Source organism: Rhinolophus hipposideros (genome assembly GCF_964194185.1).
Source record: "Rhinolophus hipposideros genome assembly, chromosome: 5".
Classification (NCBI taxonomy): Eukaryota; Metazoa; Chordata; class Mammalia; order Chiroptera; family Rhinolophidae; genus Rhinolophus; species Rhinolophus hipposideros.
The window spans coordinates 40,091,466-40,118,010 of record NC_138051.1 but is presented as its reverse complement, the minus strand read 5'-3'; the positions used below and the strand labels follow the sequence as shown (position 1 = coordinate 40,118,010).

The window sequence follows — 26,545 nt, the reverse complement described above, 5'->3', positions numbered from 1 at the left end:
TACTTATTCTTGGCCTATGGCCCCTAGGAGTACGGGATCAGTCGGGAGGAGAAACTGGAGATTGCCGTGGGCTTCTGTCTTCCACTGTTGCGGAAGATACTACTTGACCTGCAGAGAACCCACGAGGATGAGTCTGTCAACAAGCTGCATCCCCTGTGAGGGAGGGCTGGGAGGGGAGCTGGATGGAGGGAGGGGAATGTCAGGGAGCCCTTGGGGGAATCCAGAACCAAGAATAGAAGGGATTCTGGGATGGAAAGCAGAGGAGAAGTCTTTGAGATGGGAGGAAAGAGTTTGTGGAGGGGTGGGAAGAGGTTTATCTGACAGTGCGAGTGACTTAGCTATTATCTCAGGTATTCCCGAGGAGTGCTCTCCCCAGGCCGCCATGTTCGAACACGTCTCTATTTCACCAGCGAAAGCCATGTCCACTCTCTACTCAGTGTCTTCCGTTATGGGGGACTTCTGGATGTAAGGCTCCTATTTCTTCCTTCAGCCTGTGATCATCTTTTCCCAGCATTCTTTTACTCTCCTCCTCATGCTTCTTTTTTACTTCAAGCTTTCTCTGTTCTCCTTGTCTCCCTGCCCGTTCCCTGACTCCCTTGTCCTTGAGTGTTGGCTTACCTCTTCTTGTGTTTGGTAGGAAACTCAGGATGCACAGTGGCAGCGAGCTTTGGCTTATCTTAGTGCCATCTCAGAGCTCAACTACATGACCCAGATTGTCATCATGCTTTATGAGGACAACACACGGGTGAGGAGCTAACAGGGTGGGATGAGAAAGAGGGCCCCTTCTTTCTTCTCCATCCCCTTTTAGGAAAAAACTTTCTTAACTTAAGAATTTGTAGACTCCAGCTAGGTGTGGCACCTAGGCACAGCATGACACAGAGCACCTAGGAAGTTCCTACTGGAACAGAAAAAGTGTTTTGGGATGGTGGTGTGCCAGAGATACCATAGAACACACTATGGCATTTAGGGAAGGTATGGAATTTGCGACAGTGAGTCTTTCTCTCAAAAATTGTTATACATATGGCTCCACAAGGATATCTTTAAATAAAGTGCTGCTATATGCACTAGCAAAGCTGAGATATTGTGGGAGATGTATGGGGAGGGTTATAGAAGAAGTTGGAAAGTCATGTGAAACAGTGAATCTCAAATGATGTTAGGTGAGGGAATGAGGATCCTGTAACACTAGACTACAAGGGAAGCTCTACTAGATCATCCCGAGTGGGGTAAGACTAAAACCTCCACCCTGGGAGGATGTTCCTCTCGAGTTCCTCTCTGTTGTCCCTGCCTGGTCTTCCACCACCATATTCAGCTCCTCCAACAGCCCCTTCACTTGATGACACCCCACAGGATCCCTTATCAGAGGAGCGATTCCATGTGGAACTGCACTTCAGCCCTGGAGTGAAAGGTGTTGAGGAAGAAGGCAGTGCCCCAACTGGCTATGGATTCCGTCCAGCCTCTTCTGAGGTGAGTTAGAATGCTGGGGTTTGGGACTGGAGCATTTAGAAACCAAGTGCTGGGAAACTTGGAAACAGTACAGGGAGATAAAAGGGTTGGGAAGCCTGGGATTAGGAGGCTGGAGGCCATTCACACTTCTATCTGTGCCTGTTGTTGGATAGAACGAGGAAATGAAGACAGACCAAGGCAGCATGGAGAACCTGTGCCCAGGGAAGGCATCAGATGAGCCAGACCCGGCACTTCAGACTTCACCCCAGCCCTCTGAGGGCCCTGGCCTCCCAAGGAGATCACCCCTCATTCGTAACCGCAAAGCTGGCTCCATGGAGGTAACAGGAGGGTCTTGGGAGAAAGAAGTGGTGGAAGTGCTCATGGGACAATATCCATGAATCCTGTGAATCCCCTTGGGGGGAGGGGATTCTTGGGACCTTAAGCAGAATCTTCCTAACCCTGATGGACATGTTTTACTTAATCTCTTTTTCACAGCTGGTCTCACAATAAAACTCCTTTAAGGTGGTTGCTACTTCTGAGATTAAAGAGATGCCAGTGAGAGGTGCCTGAGAGATAAGGATTGTAAGAGATGAGATTGAGGAGGAGGCCTCTGGATGAATTTGAAAAGGCAGTTCTTTAAAAGGAAATATAGTAGAAACAGCATGTACTCTGGGCTAAAATCCCAGTCTGATACTTAGAAGCTGTGTGACCTCGGACAGGTAACTTCTCCAAGCCTCAATTTTTTCATCTATAAAATACAAGTAATATCCACCCTATAGATGCTCAGTGAACAGTAGCTATAATAATAATACGATTGATACTAAAGGCCAGGCCCTCTCCATCTCTGTTGCCTTATAAAAATTATAGCTCAGACAGGAGGAGCAAATATGTGGTACTTTCGTTTAATTCCTTTAGAGTTATCTATACTCTCATCCTGGAAGGGAATCAAGTCTGAAAGTCTATCTGATGAGCAGGTTTATCGGCCTGGGCCTACATTCTGCTATTCTTGGAGTGTGTCTCTAGTCCTGGTTCTAGTTCTCTAGCAAGAGGAAGGGACTGTTGTAAATGTCACATTGTGTCCACGTAACTGACTGTCCTGGGGATTTTGTGTTGGTCTTTTTTCCTGGAAAGATTGTTTCCCTCTTTGGCCCAATGTTACTCTTTTTGACTCCATGATTTATCACAGTCTCAGGGACTCATTTGGATCTTGCTTTGACAGATGAATCTGTTCACATGGCTCTGTGCCAGCTGTATCTTAAAGGAATTGGTCTTCTCATTTTAGGAATATCTCAGGAGAATCTATAACTAGCTTACGTAGGTTCAGCCAGAGAGTCACAGTTAAAATTTTGGAGAAACCTGAGAAGACAAACCATAGTCTCTTTTTAGACTCATCCTTTTCTTCTTGATGATTTTCAAGTGGATTTGAAGTTGTGAATACTGTCTCTTTCAAGGGTGTGCATCATTTTCTCTCTGAGGTGTAAGTTAGCTTAGCACATCCACAGCACACTAGCACCGTTCCAACTCACATGAATAGATCAAACGGACAGAATGACATGACCTTCCATCAGTAAACTGCTCCCCACGTCCAAATGTCTCCCCCAATCATGTAGTCTGCCAGTCTCTCTGGCACTGTTGTGCTTGACCCCCTTTTTTCTTCTCATTTAAGCAGTCAAGAGATATAGGAAAGGCAGAGCTCTCTGTATCGTCTCTCAGGCTTGATGAGATCGACTCCTTTCTTTCAGGCCGACAGGAAGCTTTCTGTTAGCACCACCTTCCTTCCTTTCAGTCACTAATGCTGCTTATACTGTGGCTCGTCCAGGATGATGGTTGCCCAAGATGTGCCCCTTAGATTTGCAAGAAAATCTTCTTTCTGCTCCTTGGTCACACAGCCTTTTAATATTAGTATTTACTCTCCTTGTTCTATATGTATAGGCATATAGAACATTGGCAGTCATATCCCTGTCACCTACAACCCTTCCTCCCATCCTTCTCCTCTTGTCATCTCATATTTTTGGACTGTTTTAGAATACAAAACCTGTGACCTTCATAGCAGCTGGGCCCTAGGCATTCATTTTCTCCAGACCTGTAATTAGGTCTTCCCAATGGGCACTGGGGCTTTCGGGAGCCTGGGGATTAAAGGAGCCGTGACCGGCTTCTCCCCACCACCACCGGTCTGATTGCAGGTCATGAACATGCAGTGCACGGGGAACCTGGACCTGATTCCCTTGCGGGGACGGCGCCGCCGGAGGTCAGGAGACCTCCCCCGGCCTTCCCCAGCCATCGGCCTACAGCCCCGGGCTGTGTCCACCACTCACCTGGCGTCCTGCACACAGGTGTCCCTCCCTACCTCGTCTTCCTTTTTTGCCTCTGTCTTTACCTTTTGGGACTTAGGGACTCAGAACGCTGTTTAGGAAGGGGGTGTATGTATGTTGGGGGTTGTATGATTGGACCCTTACGGGCCTTTTATATATCTGTTTCATGTCTCCAGGAGTGGTGGGGAGGGCTTCTTGGTTCAAGTAAGAAACTGAGTATGGTTGCCATAGCCAACAGCTGTCCCACAGAAAGAAGAGAGGGTGGCCAGATTTTACTTCTTATTGTGGCTGAGCTATTGTGATTGGCTTTCTGAGACCTGTGGAGGGATTGATAAGATTAAGGAACCCTGCTCTGCTGAGACCCAAGAATGGTTGAATAATGATTTCTCAGATTTGGGATGGGAGGGCTGTGAGGACAGCCATATTGGAAATAGAAGTGCCTTCTAGTATAGAATTCCCCAGACAATTCCCTTTGCAAAGTATACTTTTCATTCCCTTTTCTTCTATCCCCATAAAAATCCTTTGGTTTTTCCAAACTTTCTGACATTGCTTGGCTTTTGTAGGGGCAGGAATTCAGGACCTGGGTTTTAGACTGCTGTGCTAAAGTGGCAAAATGGTAACATAGAGTCCTTTTTCCCCAGGTGCTTTCTGAGACTTCATCCTCTAGGCCTGGTGGCTACCGGCTCTTTTCATCTTCACGGCCACCGACAGAGATAAAGCAGAGTGGCCTAGGTATGGTTTTCCAGCGTCTCTCACCTGTTGTTGGGAAGGGGTGTCTGTCTGTTTTTCAGAATTGTATTGTGGGAATTGGGGTCATGAAGTCAGTGGAATTGTCAGGTGGGGCTAGGGAGGATGAATTGGGAGAAGCCATGTTTAGGTGTGAACTTTGGTCCGACACGACTGTTTCCATTCCAGGAAGGTGTTTTCTATACCAACCCCCATTCCTCTGACTGAAGAGCTTTTTTCTGGTTTCCCCTCTCATTCCTTATCTGTCCCTCCAGTTTAGCCCAGACCTTAAGTGGCCATGGAGTCTCTGAATCTTCAGAGTTATCAGAGACAGAGCTATAAATAGAGGTAACCCCCCATAAGTGTCATATTCCTCATTTGGAGAATTGTGCTATGTTTTTCTCTAAGACCTGTGTTTAGTACATCCCTGCTCTGGCCCCTCCTACTTCCATGCCCTTCCCTTCATCCTTTCCTAATCCTGTAATTTTTTTTCCTTCCTTCCTAAAAATTGAGGGACAAATCTGAGACTGGTATAGTGGCAGAGGCTTCTCTCAGGACTTTGAGGGAATGTCTCTTGATTTTTTTGATTCCTGGAGAGGGGTGGAGAACATCATTCAACCTTTCCTAAGAACACAGACTGCAGGAAGGACCAAGCCTCAGAGGGTATTGTATTTTTTGGGAGTGGGGAGTGGACCTTGGGAGGGGCTATCTTTGAACACAGTGCCTTGTGAGCCATGAACTAGAACTGGCAGTTAGGGACAATTGTGTGGGGTCTGGACTTGGTCCCCTGGCTCTTTCTATCTTGTCCTATTAGTCTTTCCATGTAGCTCTTTTCATTTTTCTGTTACCTTTGTCCTTGGCACCCAATTTCTTGGCCCCCACATGGTCAGCATTTGGACCAGAAAAAGGAGGAAGGTTTTGGTAACTTTCCAGGCTAATTTTATGGGAGTAGGTTGCCTTCTAATCCCCAAAATGAAGTAGATGGTTTGGGACATAAAGAATAAATGACATGCGATACGGACTTCTCGTCCCAGAAGTCCCAGTAAAGGATAGGTTTCAGGTAATCTGGAAAAGAGGATACCTGTGTCTGGCCCAGTGAAGTGAAGTGCTGTCCAGAACAAGGCAGAGGTATGGACATGTGGTTGACAGATGGTGGTGGTAAGGTGGAGACCACCCTCTGAGATGGTCTGAGGACTGGGCAGGGCAGATTAGCAGGATGCCACCAGAAAATTGTTTAGTGCAGGAAGTAAATGTGGAGCAAAGCTTGAGGTGGTCTGGGATACAGCCAGCTAGTTTCAGCTTCTCTGAAGAAAAACAGACATATTTAGCAATCCTTATTACTCTCTGAAACCCCATTCTAGAGCCTGTGTGAGCATGAAAGGTAGAAGCTACTGCATAGGTGAGCAGTCCTAAATTCCAGGGTGGAGATTATCAGCCATCTATCTGAGCTTCTTGATTTCTGTGGTGACCCTGAAATGCTGGGACCCCTGAAACCTTCTTTTGGGCTCAAAGGAAACTGACCTCCTCTCCACTTTATTCATCTCCCCTGTGAAGGTTAAGTTCCCAAACCAAACCCAGGGTCTTGGCTAAGATGGATTTGGAAGTAGAGAGGCAAATCCCACAAACGTGTGGGGCAGGCTTGTTTCTTCCTTCCCTCTCTGTCCTCATGGGCTATAGTAGGAGACAGGAGTACTCTTAATCAGATGTTTGTGTCAGTGACTGGCTTGATTTATTTGCTTCAGAGATTTTTCGCGTTTTGTCTACTCCTCTGATTGGCCATAGAGTTCTCTTTGCTTTCTTTGAACGTATGTGTGTGGGCATCTGGCTTTGAGCATAGAGCTTACAAAACAAACTTTTGAGAGCAGAAACATACATGTCTTTTTTGTTGTTTCCTGCTCACCAGGTCCTCCTCCTTAGTAGGGTGCTCAGCACATAGTAGGTATGCTTTATATATAATCACCTGACTCTTCACATGCCTTTTAATTTGTGTCCATCTTCCCTTCAGAAACAACAACCTATTTCTTCTTGGCGAAAATGTAATTATTTCTTTTCTAAGTGAACACAGTTGGTCCTCAGAATCGGGAGACCTGGATTCTAGTCCAGTTCAGCTCCTAACAAACTGTATGACCTTGAGCAAATGAGATCCCTTTTTTTAGAGTCACTTCCAGGTTTAAAAATTCAGTGAGTCTCATACTTTCTTTCTTAGGAAAGGTAAAAAAAAAGCCTGAAGGAAGATAAGGGAGGGAGTGTTGGGTGAAAAACCTGGGAAGAATTGGAACTTCTGAGAACTTGGGATTTGAGCTGAGCACTCAAAACCTAAAACTAATCTCTAGCTTCATTCAAAGTTCTTTCCTTTTAAACCTACAAGGGACTAGATTTCTGGGTTCTTCAAACCCTGTATCTAGGGTAAGGAGCACGGCATCAAATCTAGGGAGATCTAGAGGGATCAGCTGTTCTTTCAGCATTCCTAGAGCCATGTGGAGAGCTTAATCTATCCCTTTCAGTAGCTTTGAGTCCCCTAATATCACTAACCCTGCATTTGTAGTGGCCTTTTGTACCTGCCATGTGGATCTTCAGGAGAATACCCACTTTGCTTGCCCAGTGTAGTTATGAACAGTAGTGAAAGCTGTTTGTGGTTATTTATAGTGGCCACATGATGGTGGCTCTGAATGGCGCTGTGTGTGTGTATGTGTGTGTGTGTGTGTGAGTGTGTGTGTATTTTCATGTGTAGTCATACGTACTTCTGTGCTAATGGCAGCTTTGCGTGGCTACTAATGCACTCCCGGCCTTGCAGGCTCACAGTGCACAGGGCTGTTCAGCACCACAGTGCTGGGGGGCTCGTCCAGCGCCCCGAATCTTCAGGACTACGCCCGCAGCCATGGCAAAAAGCTACCACCTGCCAGTCTGAAGCATCGAGATGGTATGTGGGTGGGCTTTGGGGGGCAACTCTTTTCTTCATTTGTCCCCCAGCAAGGACACAGCTCAAGAACTATTCATGCTTAAGATGGCACTGACATTGGTCTTACAACAAGTTTTCTTCATCAATTATAGAGGGGAGAAGGAACGAAAACCCCATCCACCCCTCCATTTGCATTCCCTCTCACCATACAAATACTACTTATTTATGCTTATCCCTTCATAATCTCCCACATACAGCCCTGCTGCATCAATATACTCCACCTTCGTATTCTTTCCTGGATTCTGAGCTGTAGGGCTAAGGACCAAGGAGGATGATCCATGGTCAGGAAGAATGCAGTGGAGCCTCATTAAAATCTAGGAAATCAGGGATGGGGAAGTGGCTCAGCCAAAGCAGGAAAGAAGATACAGAAAGCGATTGGGGGAAGGGGTGAACGTTTCTACAAAGATTGTATTTCCAAATGATCAGGAAGAGGATGTGGTGGTGAAATTAGTTTTGTTTGTGGGGCTGTATTGTGGTAGAGATGACATGTGGATTCCTAAGAAGAGATTATACCAAAGGAAAAGACTGAAATGTGGTAGTCAGGAATCTCAGGGTGGGGGTGGGAGCAGGTCATATACTAACTGTAAAGAACAGAATATACTGCTGGCAAATTCCAGACCAGAGGGTGGGGGCAGCGGTGGGTATAATCCCCATGATGTCTTTTCTCCCCAGAGTTCTTGTTTGTCCCGGCCGTAAAACGATTTTCTGTGTCATTTGCAAAGCATCCGACTAACGGTACGTTTGCTTCTGACTCAACATCATTCATCCTCACCATGTCACCTCCAGACACTTAACCTCTGAGTTCTGACACTGACTTTGCCTCTCCTTCCACTGTGTTAACACCCTGCTGTCTCTGAATGAACCACTCACTAAGTGTCCTCCTTGGGATATATTCTTGTGTGACAAACCTGAGCCCTGGCTGCAGCCTGGCTGCCCTATCCCTGTGGCAACTAAGGGTATTACTTCCATAGTTACCATCGTTACCATTGTGTCACTTTTTTTCGGCATCATCACCAAAACATTAATGAAACCTCAATCCTTTCCTATCACATGACTACTGGGCTTTGTATAAACATGGTAATGGTTCCCCTTCTTGGGAAGAGAATGGTATTTCCTATGTTATACCCATTTCTTCCTTTTTTCCCCACTGCTCCTCAACTTACATAACTTTGATCTCCCTGTTTTTTCTCCAACTCTTGTTGGAGCGGATGACTAGTTTATTTCCCACTGGAGCAATGCTGCAGTTCCCAGCTCCCGAGCCTACCCATAAGGACACTGGTCTTGAGTATATAGTTGCCCATCTCCATATTCCTCTCTCCTACCATTATGTGTACTTGGTGTGGCTCTTGTGCCCCTGACATCTGCTTTGTGTTATTACTAACGTAGGGCCTAGCATAGAAAACAGCAGCCCAGATTGATCTGGGATAAAAGAAAGATAGGTATAGGAAGTAGAAGGTAAAGGAAAAATAATCGTACCTCTAGTTTTTGCATGTGGTTTCTATGTAGCCCCAGCTAACTGATGGCATTGCTGTCTCAGAGAAGCTTGAAGTGAAGAGTTGAGATGTCTCTTGGGAATCTAGGGGAGCTAAGGAATGAATAATTTTTGAGAATGTTGAAGAACTGGGTCTGCCTACCCTAAAGTGGGAGTGTTTAGAGATCCATGTAAACCCAAAACAGAAGGGCTAGGGTCTCTTTATAGGGTGTGGCAGGGAACCCAGGGCTTACTTGCTGTTTTATCCTTCATGTCTTTGGTTTCTCTGTGCATTGTATCTTGTCTTCAAGATAAATCCAGTTTCGTTAGATACAGTTTTCTTCTGTCCAAGAGCTGAGACCCCCCGAGGGAAGTAAAGTTAGCCTGGCATGTTGGCTGGAAAAACCTCCGGGTGCTGATGCTCTGTTCCTCAGCCAGTGGCAGCTGCTAGATTTCAGCCCTGTGAGACCAGACATCTCCACTAGGCACTGCTGAAATCTCCCTAGGTTGCCTAGCTTGTACTTGCTTAGTTTATATCCCCTACCCCACCCCAGCTCCCATTTTGTGCCTGTGACAGGAGCTCCCCTTTCAGAGTGGCAAGGTTGTACGTACACATTTAGCTTCCAGCTCTTCTGGCCTTCATGTGCCACAGTCATCTCCAGAGTAGAACCTCATGCACCAACCCCAACCCCACAGCCTGGGACTGGCGCTTAGGAGACATGTTACTCAGGGTATAGACTATAGCACCAGGAACCTGGGCCCTTGAAATCTGAGTGAAGAACATAGATCTCCTAGTTCTTAAGCTCGAGGAGAAAAGATCCAAATTCACAAAGCAGATCCTCAAATCTGTATATCTAATTCCCTGAAGCCTTGGTGAGTCGCCTCACCAGTTGAAGACAAGAATAATTAATTCTACCAAAAGGAGGTGAGGGACAAAGACCTGGATAATTCAGGTATAGTGTAGGAGAGCAAATTCAAGGTTTTTACCAACACCCTGCAAACTTCCTCATGGGTCTTCTCGCCTTTGTTCTTCTTGTACTTAAGCTTGGAGGCTATAGTGCTTGAGAAGCCAGAATTGGGGATCTGCCTATTGGCAACAGGATGAATTTGGAGCTATTACGTCTCTTGCTGAAGACAATCTAGATTTAATTGGGCCATCAGGACAATAGGAGGGCTCTACCCCATGGCCAAATCTTACTTGACTGACCCAGCAATTACACAGTGGATGTGCTGCCTGCAATTGCTTGTGGCAGATGAGTCACAACAATGTGCCAACCTACCATCCTAGCATCACCATCTCCTTGCCATGATGTCTGGCTTTGAAATAGCAGCTGGCAAAATGACCTGGCTTTGGAAAGGAAGCAAGGCAATGCTGCCTCCTTGCTTTGATGGGAGAGCATCTCTCAGCCCATCACTGCCTCTACTCCTGACAAACTTCTGTCACACCCTGTGACTACCTCAAGTATACAAATATGGCCCATTACTAAACTGCATGCTGAGCTCACCAAAGTAAACTAACATAGTGGAAAGAAACTGTGGCTCACCCTTGTCCAGAATGTCAGAGTGTGCCCATTGGATTTGCCAAGCCCATTATCTTTAGGGACCCACACAACTGTCTGACATTTGGTATAGTTAGTACTTGGGTAGAGCTGAAACCTCTCCTGACATTTAAAATAAGGTCTCTGGAAATCCTGGTCTCTTGGGACCACCCTATGGAACCAGTTCTGGTCTGGGAGTCCTGAGCAATCATCCTCAGCTACCTTGATCCTACCTTCTTTATGCCAACATCCTGTCATCAGGTCTTAAGACCCATATCTAGTCCCCAAGATCTTTTCCCTACTGTTCTTCTTACACCCCCTTCCACATGCCTTTCACTGTCTTCAATCTTTTGCAACTGAATTGGATATATCCACAAAGTTTTCCAATCAACTAATAGAATATGTGGATCAGGATTTAAGCTTTTCTACTCACCAGCTGAACAAAAGGCAGTTGGACTCACCAGCAGTGGGAAGAAAATATAAAATTATATAACTTTTGTCTTCTGTAAGTGATACAGTGTCTCCCAAGTCCTGAGATTTATGCATACATTTTTTTGAATCTGTATATTTTAACAAGAGTAATGGCATTTTTACATTTTTATTCCATTTTTTACATGCTCTGTCTGAAAAGACTCTTACACCTAGTTTCCTGCCAATCTCCCATGCCAGCTGCCTAACACCCTATCTGTGGCTATCTTAGAGTCTGGTCCAGAGGGCCTGGCCCGAGCCTTTGGAGCGTTTTTAGCTTCATGCTTTATCTTGATATCCTGTATCATCCTTGATCTTCTTCTCTGAGTAACTGTGAATCTTTTTATCTCTATCTCAGCCTCATAAACACCTTTGTCTGAGAAGCAGGCCCTAACTAGAGTTTGTCTAAGAACAATCAGGGATACTGGAGCTCTAGTCAAGTTTCTCAAGCCACGGAACTGCCAGCTCACCCCTGTTCAGAATGATGTGACTTCTGTCTGCAAGCACTGACTGAATTATGCTCAGTAAGAAAGGGGAGGGCCTTGCTGTACGATGAGGTCTCACTAGCCCCTTCTTTTAGATTCACTGCGTGACACCAATACTCTTCTTCCCTGCAAGAGATGCCCCGTGGCTCCGACCATCTCTGCTTCTCTCTTAGCTCACCTTGGAGCTGAGTGGCTCCATTTCCCAGTAATGCTTGTGCCAGTCAGTGCCCCCCTCATTGTCTCTCCCTCTTCTCTTTCTTTATCTTTGTGCTTCCTGTTGTGGTAACCCCACCCCCTCCAGAGCTGCTGGATGACCAGCACCCTGTGGTCCGGTTGCTGCGCAGTTTTTCCTCTGACTGCCCAGGGGGCCGGCCAGTCTCCTTGGATGCCACGCTGGCGCATCACCTGCACCAGTGCTCCTACCACCTGCGCCTCTTCCGGAACTGGCTGCGCTCAGGCCAGGATGACCCCGAGTGCCTCTACGGTACCCCCTGCCACCAAGCTGGCTGCTGCCACTACCCTGGCTGGGACTGACTGCTTTGCTTATTGCACTTCTGGCAGGAGAGCCAACCTGTTCTTTTCTCCTATTTACCCTAAGGTTACGTGACTTGCATTTAGTTGCTTGGATGGGATTGGGATCAGACTGCCTGATAGCTGTAGCATTGGCTGCTCATCCTTCCTCACTGCTTCCTAATGTTACCTGTTCCCAATTCTATTCAGCACAGGAGTAGTCTTTTGCCCTGGAATCTGTTCTTGTCTTTATAACCCTCTGCTACCACCATATTCATATCCAAGCATGTTTCTAGCCACTCGCAAGAGCTAGAGACTGTACCTCTCTTGCCCTCCTGCGCCTAGAGTACAGGGGGAAACTGAAACAGAGAGGTCCCAGTTGAATCCATAAAGCAAACAAGGGCCAGAGGTTACAAGAAGGTCAGGTATAATTCTCTTGAGGTTTTAGTCATTGGTGAACAGGAGGCTATGTCTTGCACAGATATTGCTGTCCTGCCTACCCTAAGTCCCTTTAAGGAAATGTAGAGGAGGCATAGGAAAGATTGGGGACTGAAAAAGTGGTTGGGATGTGTGCTTCTTGATCCTCCAATGGGGACATTTTTTTTCATCAACAGGCTCTGGGATTGGGTTACACATTTAGGTTTACCCTTCACCTTACCCAGAGTGGTGGACCTATACTGGAATTGTTAGGTTCAGAGCAGAGAACCAGTATTTATTCATTTTTCTAGGGGGTTTGCCTCATTTTCCTGATGGAATAGAGAAATCCTAACAAGTCTGGGGTCTTCCAGTGAGAGCAGAAGGGAGAGCCTTTGATGTGATGGAAATGACCAAGAAAGAACTTCCATTCTCCAGCCTGTTCATGCATGTGATTTTCCTGGGCTGAGCTCCATATGTATTGCATGCCCTCCAGCTTGCTTCCAAATATTCTAGCCTTTCTACCTATATCTTAAATCTGCATGAACCCCCTCTCCTATCCCATGCCCTCCTCCTTAATCCGGTCCTCTTGTACATGATCCCTGAAGTCTGCTATTTCTTCCAAGCTCCATGACATCCCTACTTCATTTAGACCTACAATTTCACCCCTTACCTCTGGACCTTTGTTTTATTCCCCCAGAAAGTGCAAGAGCAATGTAGATCCCTATTGGGATTCTGTTGATTTTTCCATGGGACATTGCAGGCTCTCCATAGGTAGGATGAGAGGTGATTTGATTCACCTGGAGGGCTTACCAGGTAGACATTTTAGGAAATCTGGAGGTGACAGAAATAGACTCCTGTTGGGGCTCTAAAGAGTTCCCTTTCCTGAGAATCTTGGATACCCCACACTCCAGAAGCCACGGACTCTCCTGATGGCTTTCAGGGACTCTCTATGCTTCCTTGGCCAGTTGGGGTATATTTGGCAGGAATAATATTGACTTTACCCATCTCTTTTCTAACAGGATTTGAAGGGTGCTCCATGGTGCCTACCATCTACCCCCTGGAAACACTGCATAATGCCCTTTCCCTGCGTCAAGTGAGTGAATTCTTGAGTAATGTCTGCCAGCGCCATACTGATGCTCAAGCACAGGTATCTGCAGGTATGGAGAATACGCTTATCTTGTACCCCTATCTCTGCCCCCACTCCCATGCTTCCTAGAACATGAGTAATAAATTAAAAAGATAGGGACTCCAAAAATACACAGAAGTAGACTTGAAAATTTTTAAATTGCAGAGACCAACTCAAAATCATAGAAATATCACTCCCTCTCAAGTTAATTTATAAATTTAGTGTGATCCCAGTAAAAATTCTGCTGTTTTACTAAAGTGAAACAAATTGATTCTGAAGATCTCATTGAAAAATAAACAAGCAACAATAGCCAAGAAAACCTGGGAAAGAAAAGCAATGAAGGGGTACCAGTCCTACCAGATTTTAAAATATTCTATGATAACCGCAGTATAGTATTGATACATGACTAGATAGAGATCAATCAAACAAAATAGAAAATCTAGAAATAGATGAAGTTAGCATTTCAAAATACTGCAGGAAAGATAGACTTTTTAATAAATGGAGTTGGGACAACTGAATAGTCATTTGACGAAAATTGAATCCATACTTTATGCTATATGCCAGGATAAACTCCATGTAGATCACAGATCTAAATGTAAAAGTTAAACTATGCAGTACGTAGCTCCAAGGGCTTGTCCTTCCACAGAAACACCCCAAAAATCAAGCAAAAGCTGTCAGAACTCTGGAAAATAGTCAAAGATTTGCAGCAACCAGGAAAATTCTGAATCAAGAAAGAGGTAACCTAAAAATGGCAGGAAGCTTTCCAGTATTTTTACTTGGCCTTCTCTTACACCTCTCCCCACCTTGGCAGCAGTCTTGAAGATGGTAACCCATGTTCTTAGTGTGGGACCCTGGTCCCTGGTTCCAGAGGGAGTAGAACAGACCTATGCTCAAAGAACTGTGTTTGTCTATTCTAACTTGTCTGTGGGCTACCTGAAGGACTGACATAAGGTGCTTACCTTTGTTTCACCTAACTTGGAACTCACTCAGGTCAGAAAAGTGACTATGCAGAGGGTATTTCTTGAAAATATTGTAAGGCAAATGAACAACACGCTATCTGGGGCAAAACATTATAGTTGCGGTAAACAATAGATATACTGAAAGCCTGGGAGGGAAACCAGGAGAGAGTTTCTTTAGGAAATTAGGGCATTCAAAAGCACCCACACATATTGGGAATTAGAAAGCCATGCACATGCCTAAGGAAGGACACAAGAACACAAAAGACATGAGAATACCCTAACCTTTCACCTCTGGCTGAACTCTAGACTCAGCACAAGCGGGGAGAGAAGGCTAAGGGGGCATTGTAAACTGTCTGGCTAAGTGTTGAAGGAGTACCTCAACATAAAAACAATCTGCAAAGACTGAGAGAGCTCCTTTTCTCTCCCCTCCCTCCTACTTCTTTCCCTTCTTCCCATCCTACTTTTCTTGTTCCTGGCACATTCAAGGAAATCCTTGTCAACATACTAGCTGAACATAAGCTAAAGGAACGGAGACTTCAGAGACCACACATGACAAAATAGACTTCACAAAAATAGTCTGGAAAAATCACTAAACAAACAGCTACAGACCACGGCAAACAATAAAAACAAACCCCAAGGAGGAGGAGTAATCTGTTTTTCAGAGTTAACACATTATAATACTCAAAATATCCAGTTTTCAACAAAAAAATTATAAAATATGCAAAAAAACAAGACAGTGTGGTCCATTCACAGATGAAATTAACAGAAATGCTCTTTGAGGAAACACAGACATTAGATTAACGAGACAAAGATTTTAAATCAGGAAAGGAAACCAGGGACAAAGAACTGCAAGAAATCAGGAGACTGTCTCAGCAAATAGAGAATATCATTAAAGAGCTAGAAAATATAAAAAGGAACCAAACAGAAATTCTGGGGCTGAAAAGTATAATAACAGACATGAAAAATTTCCTAGAGGATTTCTTAGATTTGAGCAGCCAGAAGAAAGAACTTAAAGGTAGGCCAGTTTAAAAATATCCAGTTGAAGAGGAGAAAGAAAAAAGAATGAAGAAAAATGAACAAAGCCAAAGAGATTTGTGGGGCACCGTGAAATATACCAACATATGCATAATGGGAGTCCCAGAAGGAGAAGAGATAGGTAGGAAAAAAAATTGAAGAAATAATGTCTGAAAACTTCTCAAATTTGATAGACACAAATCTAATTTATACATCCAAATAGTTGAAAGATAAATGCAAAGAGCTTTACAGTGGGACACATTATAATCAAATTGTCAAAAGACAGAGAAAACCTTGAAAGTAGCAATAAAAAAGCAACTTGTCACAGAGAAGTGCTCTTTAATAAGATTAACAACCAGTTTCTCATCAGAAACCATAGAGGCCAGAGAGGCCAAAGTGCTAGAAGAAAAAAACTATCAACAAAGTATTCTATATCTGGCAAAATTCTTCAAAAATGAAGGCAAAATTAAGAGATTCCCAGATAAACAAAAGCTGAGGGAGTTTGCCACTAGTAGACCTGCCCTATAGGAAATGCTAAAAGGAGACTTTTAGGCTGAAATAAAAGGACACTAGACAGTAGCTTGAAGCCGTACCAAAAAAATTAAGAACTCTGGTAAAGGTAACTACATTGGTAAATATAAAAGCCAGCATTATAGTATTTTTTTATTTGTAGCTCCTCTTTTTTTGATATATGAATTAGCACACAAATAAATAAAACAATTGTAAGTCTGTGTTAATGGGCACACAATGTATAAAGATATAATTTGTGACAATAACAACATAAAGTAGGGACTGAGCTTTATAGGAGCAGAGTTTTTACATGTTACTGAAGCTATCCATTCAAACAAGCTTGTTATAAATTTAGGATGTTAATTGTAATTCCCAGTGCTCGCTTTGGCAGCACATATACTAATTGTAATTCCCATAGTAACCACTAAAAAAGTATCTAAAACATATATAGAAAAAAAAAAAGAAAGGAATAAAAATAGTTCACTATAAAAAAATCAGTTAAACACAACAGATGGCAGTAATGGAGGAAATGAGGAACAAAAAAGGTATATGACATTCAGAAAATAAATAGTGTAATGGCAGTAGTAACCCCTTCCTGATCGGTAGTTATTTTAAATGTAAATGAATAAAGCTCTCCAAACAAAAGGCAGGGATTGGCAGAATGGATTTTTTAAAAAAATTATCTAACTATATGCTGTCTACAGGAGACTCACTTTAGATCCAAAGACACAAGTAGGTTGAAAGTGAAAAGATAGAAAAATATGTTCCATGCAAATAGTAACCAAAGAAGTGCTGAGGTAAAGACAAAATTGTCTTTAAAAATTTTTACAAGACAAAGATAAAAGGTCAATTCATCAAGAAGATATAACAAAGGGGGCTGGCCCGGTGGCTCAGGCGGTTAGAGCTCCATGCTCCTAACTCCAAAGGCTGCCGGTTCAATTCCCACATGGGCCAGTGGGTTCTCAACCACAAGGTTGTCGGTTCAATTCCTCGAGTCCCACAAAGGATGGTGGGCAGCGCCCCCTGCAACAAAGATTGAACATGGCACCTTGAGCTGAGCTGCCGCTGAGCTCCCGAATGGCTCAGTTGATTGGAGTGCAGGCTGTCAACCACAAGGTTGCCAGTTCAATTCCTCGAGTCCCGCAAGGGATGGTGGGCCGTGCCCCCTGCAACTAGAAACAGCAACTGGATCTGGAGCTGAGCTGCACCCTCCACAACTAAGACTGAAAGGACAACAACTTGAAGCTGAACAGCACCCTCCACAACTAAGATTGAAAGGACAACAACTTGACTTGGAAAAAAGTCCTGGAAGTACACACTGTTCCCCAATAATAAAGTCCTGTTCCGCTTCCCCAATAAAAAAAAAAAAAAGAAGATATAACAAGTATAAACTTATACTCACCAAACAACAGAGCCCCAAATATATATGAAGCAAACAGTAGCAGAATTGAAGGAAGTAGACAATTCATTAATAATAGTTGAAGACTTCAATACCCCACTTTTAATAATGGATAGAACAACTAGACAGAAGATCAGTAAAGAAACAGAACTTGAACAGCACTAGAAGCTAACTAAACCTAGCAAACATATATAGAACATTCCACCCAACAGCAAAATACAGATTCTTCTTAAGTGTGCATGGAATATTCTCCATGATAGACCATTTGTCAGGCCACAAAAGAAGTATAAATAAATTTTGAAAGATTGAAATCATACAAAATATTGTCTCCATCCACAATGAAATGATGCTAGAAATCAATAATAGAAAGAAAACTGGAAAATTGACAAATAAAGTGGAAATTAAACAACATAGTCTTTATGTTAAACAATCTATGGGTCAAAGATCCATTACAAGGGAAATTAGAATATACTTTAAGATGAATTAAAATGAAAATGCCACATACCGGAAATTATGGGATGCAGCAAAATCAGTGCTAAGAGAGAATTTATAACTGTAAACACCTACATTTAAAAAAGAAGAATCTTAAATCAAAAACCTAACTTTATACATTAAGGAACTGAAGAAAGCAGAGCAAACTAAACCCAAAACTAGCAGAATGAGAGAAATAATAAAGATTAGGATAGAGATAAAGGAAATATAGAAAAACAATAGGAAGAATCAACAAAACCAAAAGTTGGTTCTTTGGCGGGGGGTGGGGGGGAATCATTAAATTGACAAACTTTTAGCTAGACTGACTAAGAAAAAGAGAGAGATGATGCAAATAATTAAAATCAGGGATAAAAGCAGGTATATTACTACTGACCTTACAGAAATAAAAAGGATCATGAGAGTATTTTGAACAATTGTACACCAATAAATTAGATAACCTACATAATTGAAATGGACAAATTCCTAGAAACATACAAACTACAAAACTGATGCAAGAAGAATTGGAAAATCTGAACATACCTATAACAAAGGAAAAAATGGTATCAGTAGCAAAAACCTCACAACAAAGAAAAGTCCAGGATAAGATGACCTCACTGGTGAATTCTACCAAACATTTAAGAGTTTACCTCAATTCTTCTCACACTCTTCCAAAATTTAGAGAAGGAAACGTTTTTATGAAGTCAGCATTTCCCTGATACCAAAGCCAGACAAAGACAGCATAAGACAACTATAGACCAATACCGCTTATGAATATAGAGGCAAAAATTCTCAACAAAATACTAACAAACCAAATCCAACAGCACATTAAAAGAATTATACCCCATGCCTAAATGAGATTTACTTCCGGAAAGCAAGGGTGATTCAACATGTGAAAATCAGTCAGTATTCTATTAATGTTTTACATTAATAGAACAAAGGAGAAAAAACACAATTGATGCAGAAAAGCATTTGGCAAAATCCAACACCCTTTCCCGATAAAAGCACTCAGCAAAGTAGGAATAGAAGGGAACTTCTTTAACATGATAAAGGGCATTTACAAACAACCCATAGAACACAACATACTCAATGGTGAAAGACTGAAATTTTTCCCTCCAAGATCAGGAATAAGACAAGGATGCCTATTTTCACTACTGCAATTCAACATTGTACTGGAAGTCGTAGGTAGAACAATTAGGCAAGGGGAATAAAAGTATTCAAATTGGAAAGGAAGATGTAAAACTTGGTCCTCTGCAAATAGTTAGGTCCTCTGTAAATAGTTAGGTCCTCTGCAAATAGTTAGGTCCTCAAATAGTCATGGTCCTCTGCAAATAGTTAGGACATGGTTCTCATATTTAGAGAAAATGGCAAAGAAAAAGCCACAAACTACCAGAACTAACAAATTCAGCAGAGTTGCAGGTACAAGATAAACTTACAAAAATCAATTGTGTTTCTATACACCAACAATGAACAAAAAGGAAATTGAGAAAACAATATCATTTATAATAGCTCCCAAAAGGATAAAATAACTGGGAACAAATTTAACCCAGAAGTTTAAAGACTTGTACACTGAAAACTACTAAACATTGCTGAAATAAATTAAAGGAGACCTAAATGAATGGAAAGACATTCCATGTTCATGTAGAAGACATAATATTGTTAAGATGGCAATGCTTCCTAAAGTGATCTGTTGATTAAATGCAATTTCTATCACAATTCCAGTGCACTTTTTTTTTTCAGAAGTGGAAAAAGGTTTTTTTGCAAAAGTAGAAAAGGTGACCCTTCCCAAGTTCATAGGGAAATGCAAAGAGGCCTGAATAGCAAAAAGAATTCTTGACAAAGAAAAACAAAGTTGAATAACTCACGCTTTCTGATTTTAAAACTTAATACAAAGCTACGGTAATCAAAACAGTGTGATACTGCCATAAAGATAAACATATAGACCAATGGAATAGAATCTAGAATCCAGAAATAAGCCCACACATCTATGGCCATTTGATTTTCAACAAGGGTGTCAAAACCATGTAATGGGGGGAAATAGTCTCTTCGATAAATGGTGCGAACAACTGGATAGCCACATGCAAAAGAATGAAGATGGACCCCTACTTCACACCATATACAAAAATTAAGTCAAAATGGATCAATGACCTAAATATAAGAGCTAAAACTATAGAACTCTTAGAAGACCTAAGATAAATCTTCATGACCTTAGATTTGACAATTGATTCTTAGACCAAAAACACAAACAACAAAAGAGGAAAATAGATAAATTAGACTTTACCAAAATTAAAAACTTTTGTGCATCAAAGGACATTACAAGAAAGCGAAAAGGCAGCCTACACAAAGGGAGAAAGTCGTGTATCTGACAAGGGTCCAGAACAACAAAAAGCAAACCACACAATTAAAAAATGGGCAAATAACTTGAATAGACATTTCCTCAAAGAAATACAGATAGTCAAGAAGCATATGAAAAGATGCTCACCCTCAGTAGTCACATGCAAATCAAAAGCCACAAGATACCACTTCACACCCCCTAGGATGTGAACCTCAAAAACATGCCAAGTGAAAGAAGCCTGACACAAAAAGTTACATATTGTATGATTCCATTTATATAAAATATCCAGAATAGAGACAGAAAGCAGATTAGTGGTTTCAAGGGGTTGGGGAGGTAAAGTAGAATGAAGAGTGACTTTTTAATGGACATAGGTTTTCTTTTGGGGTGATGGAAATGTTTTGGAACTAAATTTAGGTGGTGCACAGCATTGTGGGTGTGCTAAATGTCACAGAACTATACACTTTAAGATGGTTAACTTGATATTATGTAGATTTCACCTCGATTGAAAAAAATTAAACTATGCAAGTAGCAAAAGTAAGCAGGGGTGGTGGTGATAAATTCTTTTTTTCTAATTTTGACTCAAACTCAAATTTGGGAGACAATAGGACAAGATTCCTAAATGAAGACATATAAACATGTTTTTTAAACAAGCAAAACCAATAGCAATATCATAAGCAAAGAAAATTTTTTTTTTGCAATTTATATCACATAAAGGATTAATCATCCTAAAGTATGAAGAGCTCTTACATATCAATAAGGAAAACACCAAAAGTGATTTTAAAAAAGAATAGTTTACGAAGAAAGAAATGCAGATGGCCATTATACATATGAAATGATGCTCAACCTTGATCATAAGAAATATGCAAATTAAAACTATGCTAAGATATCGTTTCTCTATTAGACTGGAAAATTAGACTATTAGACTAATTAGACTACCTATTAGACTGGAAAAAATCCAAAGTCTCTGAAAAAAATAAATGGGGGACACTATTCTAGATTAAAAGAGACTTTGGAGGCATAATAAAATGCAATGCATTGCTCATGTTTGGATCTTACTCTAAAAGACATTTTGAGAATAATTGGAGGAAATTTGAACATAGACTGGGTATTACGTGATATTAGGATTTTTAATTTTATTAAGTTTATTAATGGTATATAGGTAGGTAGGAAAAATTCCTTGTATTAAACATTTGGAAGTAAAAATATTTCATGTCTATCATTTGTTTCGGAGAACTTCAGCATGAAGAAATAGATGAAACAAGTATATCACAATGTTGACATGTGTTAACGTGTTAAATATAGGAGGTGAGAGTATGGGTATTGATTGTACTAGTCTTTCAACAACTTTTTAAAAATATTATTTGAAAATATTCATAATAAAAGATTAAAATATTGAAAATAATTTGTGTGAAGAGTCCCCAGCATGCTCCTTCTCAACCTGAGGAAGTGTAAGTTGGGTTTGACTTATGTTGAGAACCTGTGGCTCTCGGATTCTTCTTCATAGGTTTCTTTTTTTCTTTCCTCTCTCTCCCCCACCTATCCAGCCCTCTTCGACTCTATGCACAGCAACCAGGCCTCAGATAGCCCGTTTTCCCCACCCCGTACTCTTCATTCACCGACTTCACAACTCCGGCAGCGCTCTGAGAAGCCCCCTTGGTGTAAGTAATCCTTCTGGAACTGCCAAAAGGGGTGGAGGAATTGGTGAGTGAGACCTGTCACATGAGGGAAAAGAAGAAGACAGTGGAAAAACCAGGAATAACCAGTCAGGGAAGCAGTCTCATCTGCCTTTTCCAAGATGACGGGAGGGCCTGTTGACTGTCTCCTCATCTCTGTCCTCCATGTCCCCTCCATCTCATTGGAGAAGCTCCTAAAGATAGAGGTTGAGAGGGTCCTTTGAGGAAGAAAGGATGGAGACTTCATTCTCCTCAGATTCTTATTTGGTCTTTACAGCTTCCTCAAGGAAAGATGACTTAGGAGGAAACCTAGATATATAGAAAAGCTAGGAGGAGGAAACTAGAACCTGCTACTGCTTTCTACGTATCTTTTCTCTCAAGTTGTCTGTTCTCAGTTGTTCGTGCAAACTGAGATGCTACTTTTTCCCATCTCTTCTTTATAGTCTCTAGCCTATCACTAATTATCCTTGGTAACAGTGTAAACAACGGAGCCACAAGGAGATCTTAGGGTAATTGTAGGGAGGAGGAGATACCAATGGTGGTCAGAGGGGAGATAGGGCCCAGAGACACCAACGATAGGGCATCCTTTCCGTATTCATCCTGCTTCGAAGGAATAACAACTCAAACATGCCGTTCATTATTTTACTTGGATAGGACTTAAACAAAGATTCATATTTCAGCATTGGGGTAAACAGTTGTAAAATTTTGCCCTTATTCTTGCATTGTGTATGCAGAAGAAACTTTCCTTGCTGACGTCAAGAATTCTTCCCTTAAATTTCAGACTATCCTATACACATCTTGCCATTGCCCCATTTTACCTCTGTCCTGTATTGTTTTTGCGTTCTACACCCGTCTTGTCCCTCTCCCACTTATATTTCTGTATGACCTCTTTGATTTGCCTGAATCAGACTACTAGCTGAATATTAGCTCTATTTCTACCCTTGAGACAATTCAGCTTACAGCTTTTTTTATTGTTGAAATCTTAGTAGCAGGTGTGTAGCCTCATTGGTAAGCATTTTCTTTAGGGTCTGTCACCCTGCCCTGAATAAGCCTTATTGTCTCAAAACCATGTTCCTCCTTTTTTTTTCCTGCTTGAGGCATGCCTCCTGTGATCCTTTACAGAAAAGAGATAACTGGCATAACTTAAACTCAGTGACTAACCGAGCCTTTGCAGACTCAGGCTTTTCATCTTTCCAGGTTTTCTTTGATGACAAGATATTCAGATGTCCTCTATTTCCAGAATCTGTAATTGTTGATATTAGAGTGCTTTGGATATAAAGTTATAATACCATCAATAAATATAATATGTACAAAGGGAAAAGTAGATTAGTCCCCTACTAGAGGTCAATGAAGAAGGAGAGGTTGGGGTAGGAATTGTCTTACAGTGTAATTGAAGACTGTAAGGCCTTCATTTTACTACTGTTGGGATCTGGGAAATTAGATTTTATGTTTTGGATGTATATAATATCCACAAACCTGTAAAATTGTTCCAGTACTTACAGGTTCTTAACTTTAAATCTATGGATGGATTTCAGGATAAAGTCTGTGAACCCCAGGAATTATATGTAAAGATTAGCGTGAATATCCATATGTACATTTTTCTGAGAAGATAGTCCATGATTTTCATTACAGTTTCAAAGGGGTCAGAAAGGTTAATTAAGAACTGCTGCCATTTAGAAATTCCATGGCGGTCCTCCATCTTCGGGTAAATCATTTTCCTTTCTACTGTTATGATTCACACGGTTTTGCTACATTCTTCTGCTTAGTTGTATCTTGGGCTATAAACAATGATTACCTCTGCCTCAAAAATATGTTGATTGCTTTAAAGAAATGATTCGTAACCAAAGATGTACCAAATTTAATTGGGAGTGTTTCAACAAAATATGTTGCCCTCATCCCCTTCTCCACCCTACATCTTTACCCTAAACCTACGGAATTAGAATCTCTGGAGATGGAACCTGGAAATTTGTATGTTTTAAAAAATTTTTCCATAATTTTGATATATAACCCTAAATATGAACCACTGGGATAAGTGTTCATATGCTTGAAAGTATGAATGAGGGATCATGGGAATTTGGAATTGGGATAAGGATATATTTGTGAAAGAACTGGGTAAAATGGGCCTCAGTACTTGCTCCTAAAGTCTTAGATGTACCTGAGTTCTACTCCTGTAGTGTACATTAGGCCAGAGTAACAGTTTCTGAGCTGGGCTAACTTAGGAGTCTCTGCATAACTTAGAATTCAGACCATCTTTCCCCAAGACATGAGGAATATAGGCCATCTATTCTGGCACCTGAAGTAGGTATATAGAGCCTACTGTTCCAGCTTGCCTGACTCAGTCTCCTGCCTTTGCTTTACAGACAGCAGCGGCCCTTCCAGCACTGTGTCCAGTGCTGGTCCTTCCTCCCCTACTGCAGAGGATGGTAACTGCCATTTTGGCTTCAGTGATCAATCCTCCTTACGTTCACTTGTGAGTGAAGAACGTCAAAGCCTTGGGCTGCTCCAGGAGGCCCCTGGGAATGGGGCACAAGTGCTCCCCATAGAAGGGGAACAAGAGTCTTTTGAACCAAACCTGTCCCCACAGGAAGCCCCTGTGGAGGCCAGCCAGCCATGCCAGGAGGTTGCTGAGGAGTTCAACCAGACATGCCAGCAGGTCCCTGACGTTAGCCAGCCGTGCCAGGACATCCCTGAAGAGGCCAGCCAGCCATGCCAGGAGGTCCCTGACAGCAGCCAGCCATGCAAGGAGACGCATGATGATGTTAACCAGACACTCCAGGAGGTCCCTCAGGTTAGCCAGCCGTACCAGAAAGCCAGCCAACTGTGCCAGAAAGTCTCTGAGGAAGCTTGCCAGCTTTACCAGGAGATCCCTGAGGAGCTCAGCCAGCCATGTCCGGAGTTCTCTGTGGAGGTTGGCAGGCTGGCCCCAGAGCCTCCTGCAATCAATCTGTTGTCTCAGGACATCCCTGAGGTTGATACACCATCGCAAGAGTTCCCTGAGGAGAGTGATGTGCAGCTCCAGGAGGTCCCTAAGGAGCTTAATCAGCAGTCCTGGGTGGTCCCTGAGGTGATTGACCAGCTGCCCGGAGAGGGTGTTCCCGAAGCCCAGTATCCATCTGGTGATCCCTCAGAGTCAGTCTCCAGCCCCTGACCAGAACTCACCCCTTCCACCAGCAACGTGTGATTAATCCTTTTCCATAGTGGTGTTACACTATACCAGCCATTTGAGCTAGCAACTTTTTCTGTTGGCTAACTCACCTGCCAGCGTAAGGCCTTGGATCTCACTAGAGGTGTCCGAGGAAGCAGTCCACTTGGCACGAAGCATACCTGTGTCAGAGCTGGGCTTGGTAAGGGGCCAATTTCACACTCAAAGCAGTCATTGACTCCTCACCAAGCCATTAGACTTGCATAGGATTTCCTCCAAGGGGTGGGCTGGTCTATCATTCCCCAGCCTCCTCTGAGCATCCCAGGAAATCCCAGGTTGTTAAAGGAAATGCCTCTTAACTGCTGAAGACACCATCTGGGAACAGCAAGTGCAAAAGGGGACTCCGAGTCTCCACTTTTCTGAGGGAACGCTCACAATCTCTTCGGGTACCCTTAGACCATATGTGCATTCAGGGGGACTCTGGTCTTTGCTTGCACTCCTCAGGTGGGCCCAAGACGGCTGTCTGAAATGTCTGGGGGAAAAAGGAGTCCCCTTCCCAAACATCCATCATGGCCACTAATCTTTAGACTGGACTTATGGGTATTTCCATATCATCCCCAAGTGCCCCCTCTGCCCCAGCCCTGTTCCTTTGGGCAATAGCTCTGGAAAAATAGGTATTAGATTGCTGTGAACATTTCAGAGTATTTACTTAAAATGCTCTGGGGGTTCTTGGCCAGTCTGTGAAGCTCGGCCTCCTTTTGTTGTGGGGCTTTTTGGTTTAGGAGATGCTGTAGTAGAGAAAATCAGGTTCTATTTTAAGCAATCAGCAAAGATTGATATTGTACAGACATGTGCAAAGATTGTACACACACATATTTCTGTAGTGCCAGGGACAGACTGGCCAAAGACCAAACACTCCAGCGTCCCCAAGAGGTTTGTACTTATATTATTGTGTCTTTAGGGCGAGGTGTGATTATGAAGCTTTTCCCAAAGATCTGGGGGTGGGTAGGAGAGGTAATGTGGTCATTGGAGTGGGGGGGGGGGGCGGAACATTATGAGTGCTCAATAAATATGAAATAATAGAATGGTAGTGGTGATGTCTTCGTAAATTCAAGAATGAATATGACGAAGTCAGTCCCATCTGTGACTGAATTAATCTGAACCAGCCAAAAGCCTTTGTAGTTGAGCAGGAACAGGCTATGAAAATCTAGAGGCATCCCAGGAGGTCCCTACTGTAAACAGCCCACCACCCTCTCTGCTTTAATAAGTCGTGTTGCAGGGGAGAGAGGTTATGTCTCTGTGAAGCACCAGGGGTATACAATGTCTTCTCACCAGATCCCTGGAGTCACCCTCTTAATTTTTTACTCTGATGCTTTGGAGCATCAGGATATATTGACATAAAGGGGTTACGCTCTTTCGTTACCCCCTTGACACCTTCACATTGGGAGAGCCCAGAACATTGGGAGGGCTGGCATATCCCCCTGCCTAGGTAGTCCCATTCACAACTTGGCTTCTTCTGACATACCCAGGACTATAAAGGGTTTCATCCATGAAAACCCTAACTGCACAGGTGAGATGTGTTTATACCCT

At 42.7% G+C, this 26,545-nt stretch overlaps 1 protein-coding gene across 45 annotated transcripts in view; it reads left to right on the top strand.

Moving 5' to 3' along the window:
• The window catches only part of PPIP5K1 (diphosphoinositol pentakisphosphate kinase 1), a gene marked incomplete at its 5' end in the record, with an annotated part of 39,356 nt that extends 13,310 nt beyond the window's left edge, over nucleotides 1-26,046 (top strand). For 5 of the 45 annotated variants that reach the window (XM_081049259.1, XM_081049270.1, XM_081049292.1 and 2 more), the window contains 13 exons: nucleotides 28-155; nucleotides 351-465; nucleotides 638-745; nucleotides 1,348-1,464; nucleotides 1,617-1,781; nucleotides 3,627-3,776; nucleotides 4,397-4,487; nucleotides 7,276-7,401; nucleotides 8,113-8,175; nucleotides 11,704-11,886; nucleotides 13,349-13,486; nucleotides 21,685-21,798; nucleotides 24,174-26,044. In XM_081049259.1, coding sequence (XP_080905385.1) covers nucleotides 28-155; nucleotides 351-465; nucleotides 638-745; nucleotides 1,348-1,464; nucleotides 1,617-1,781; nucleotides 3,627-3,776; nucleotides 4,397-4,487; nucleotides 7,276-7,401; nucleotides 8,113-8,175; nucleotides 11,704-11,886; nucleotides 13,349-13,486; nucleotides 21,685-21,798; nucleotides 24,174-24,961 — 2,286 coding nt within the window. In that variant the 3' untranslated portion in view covers nucleotides 24,962-26,044. Of the gene's footprint in view, nucleotides 1-27; nucleotides 156-350; nucleotides 466-637; nucleotides 746-1,347; nucleotides 1,465-1,616; nucleotides 1,782-3,626; nucleotides 3,777-4,396; nucleotides 4,488-7,275; nucleotides 7,402-8,112; nucleotides 8,176-11,703; nucleotides 12,001-13,348; nucleotides 13,487-21,684; nucleotides 21,799-24,173 lie in introns of those variants that run through there. The other 40 variants (XM_081049278.1, XM_081049279.1, XM_081049297.1 and 37 more) reach the window with 31 other exon arrangements.
• Between the last annotated feature and the right edge of the window lie 499 nt (nucleotides 26,047-26,545).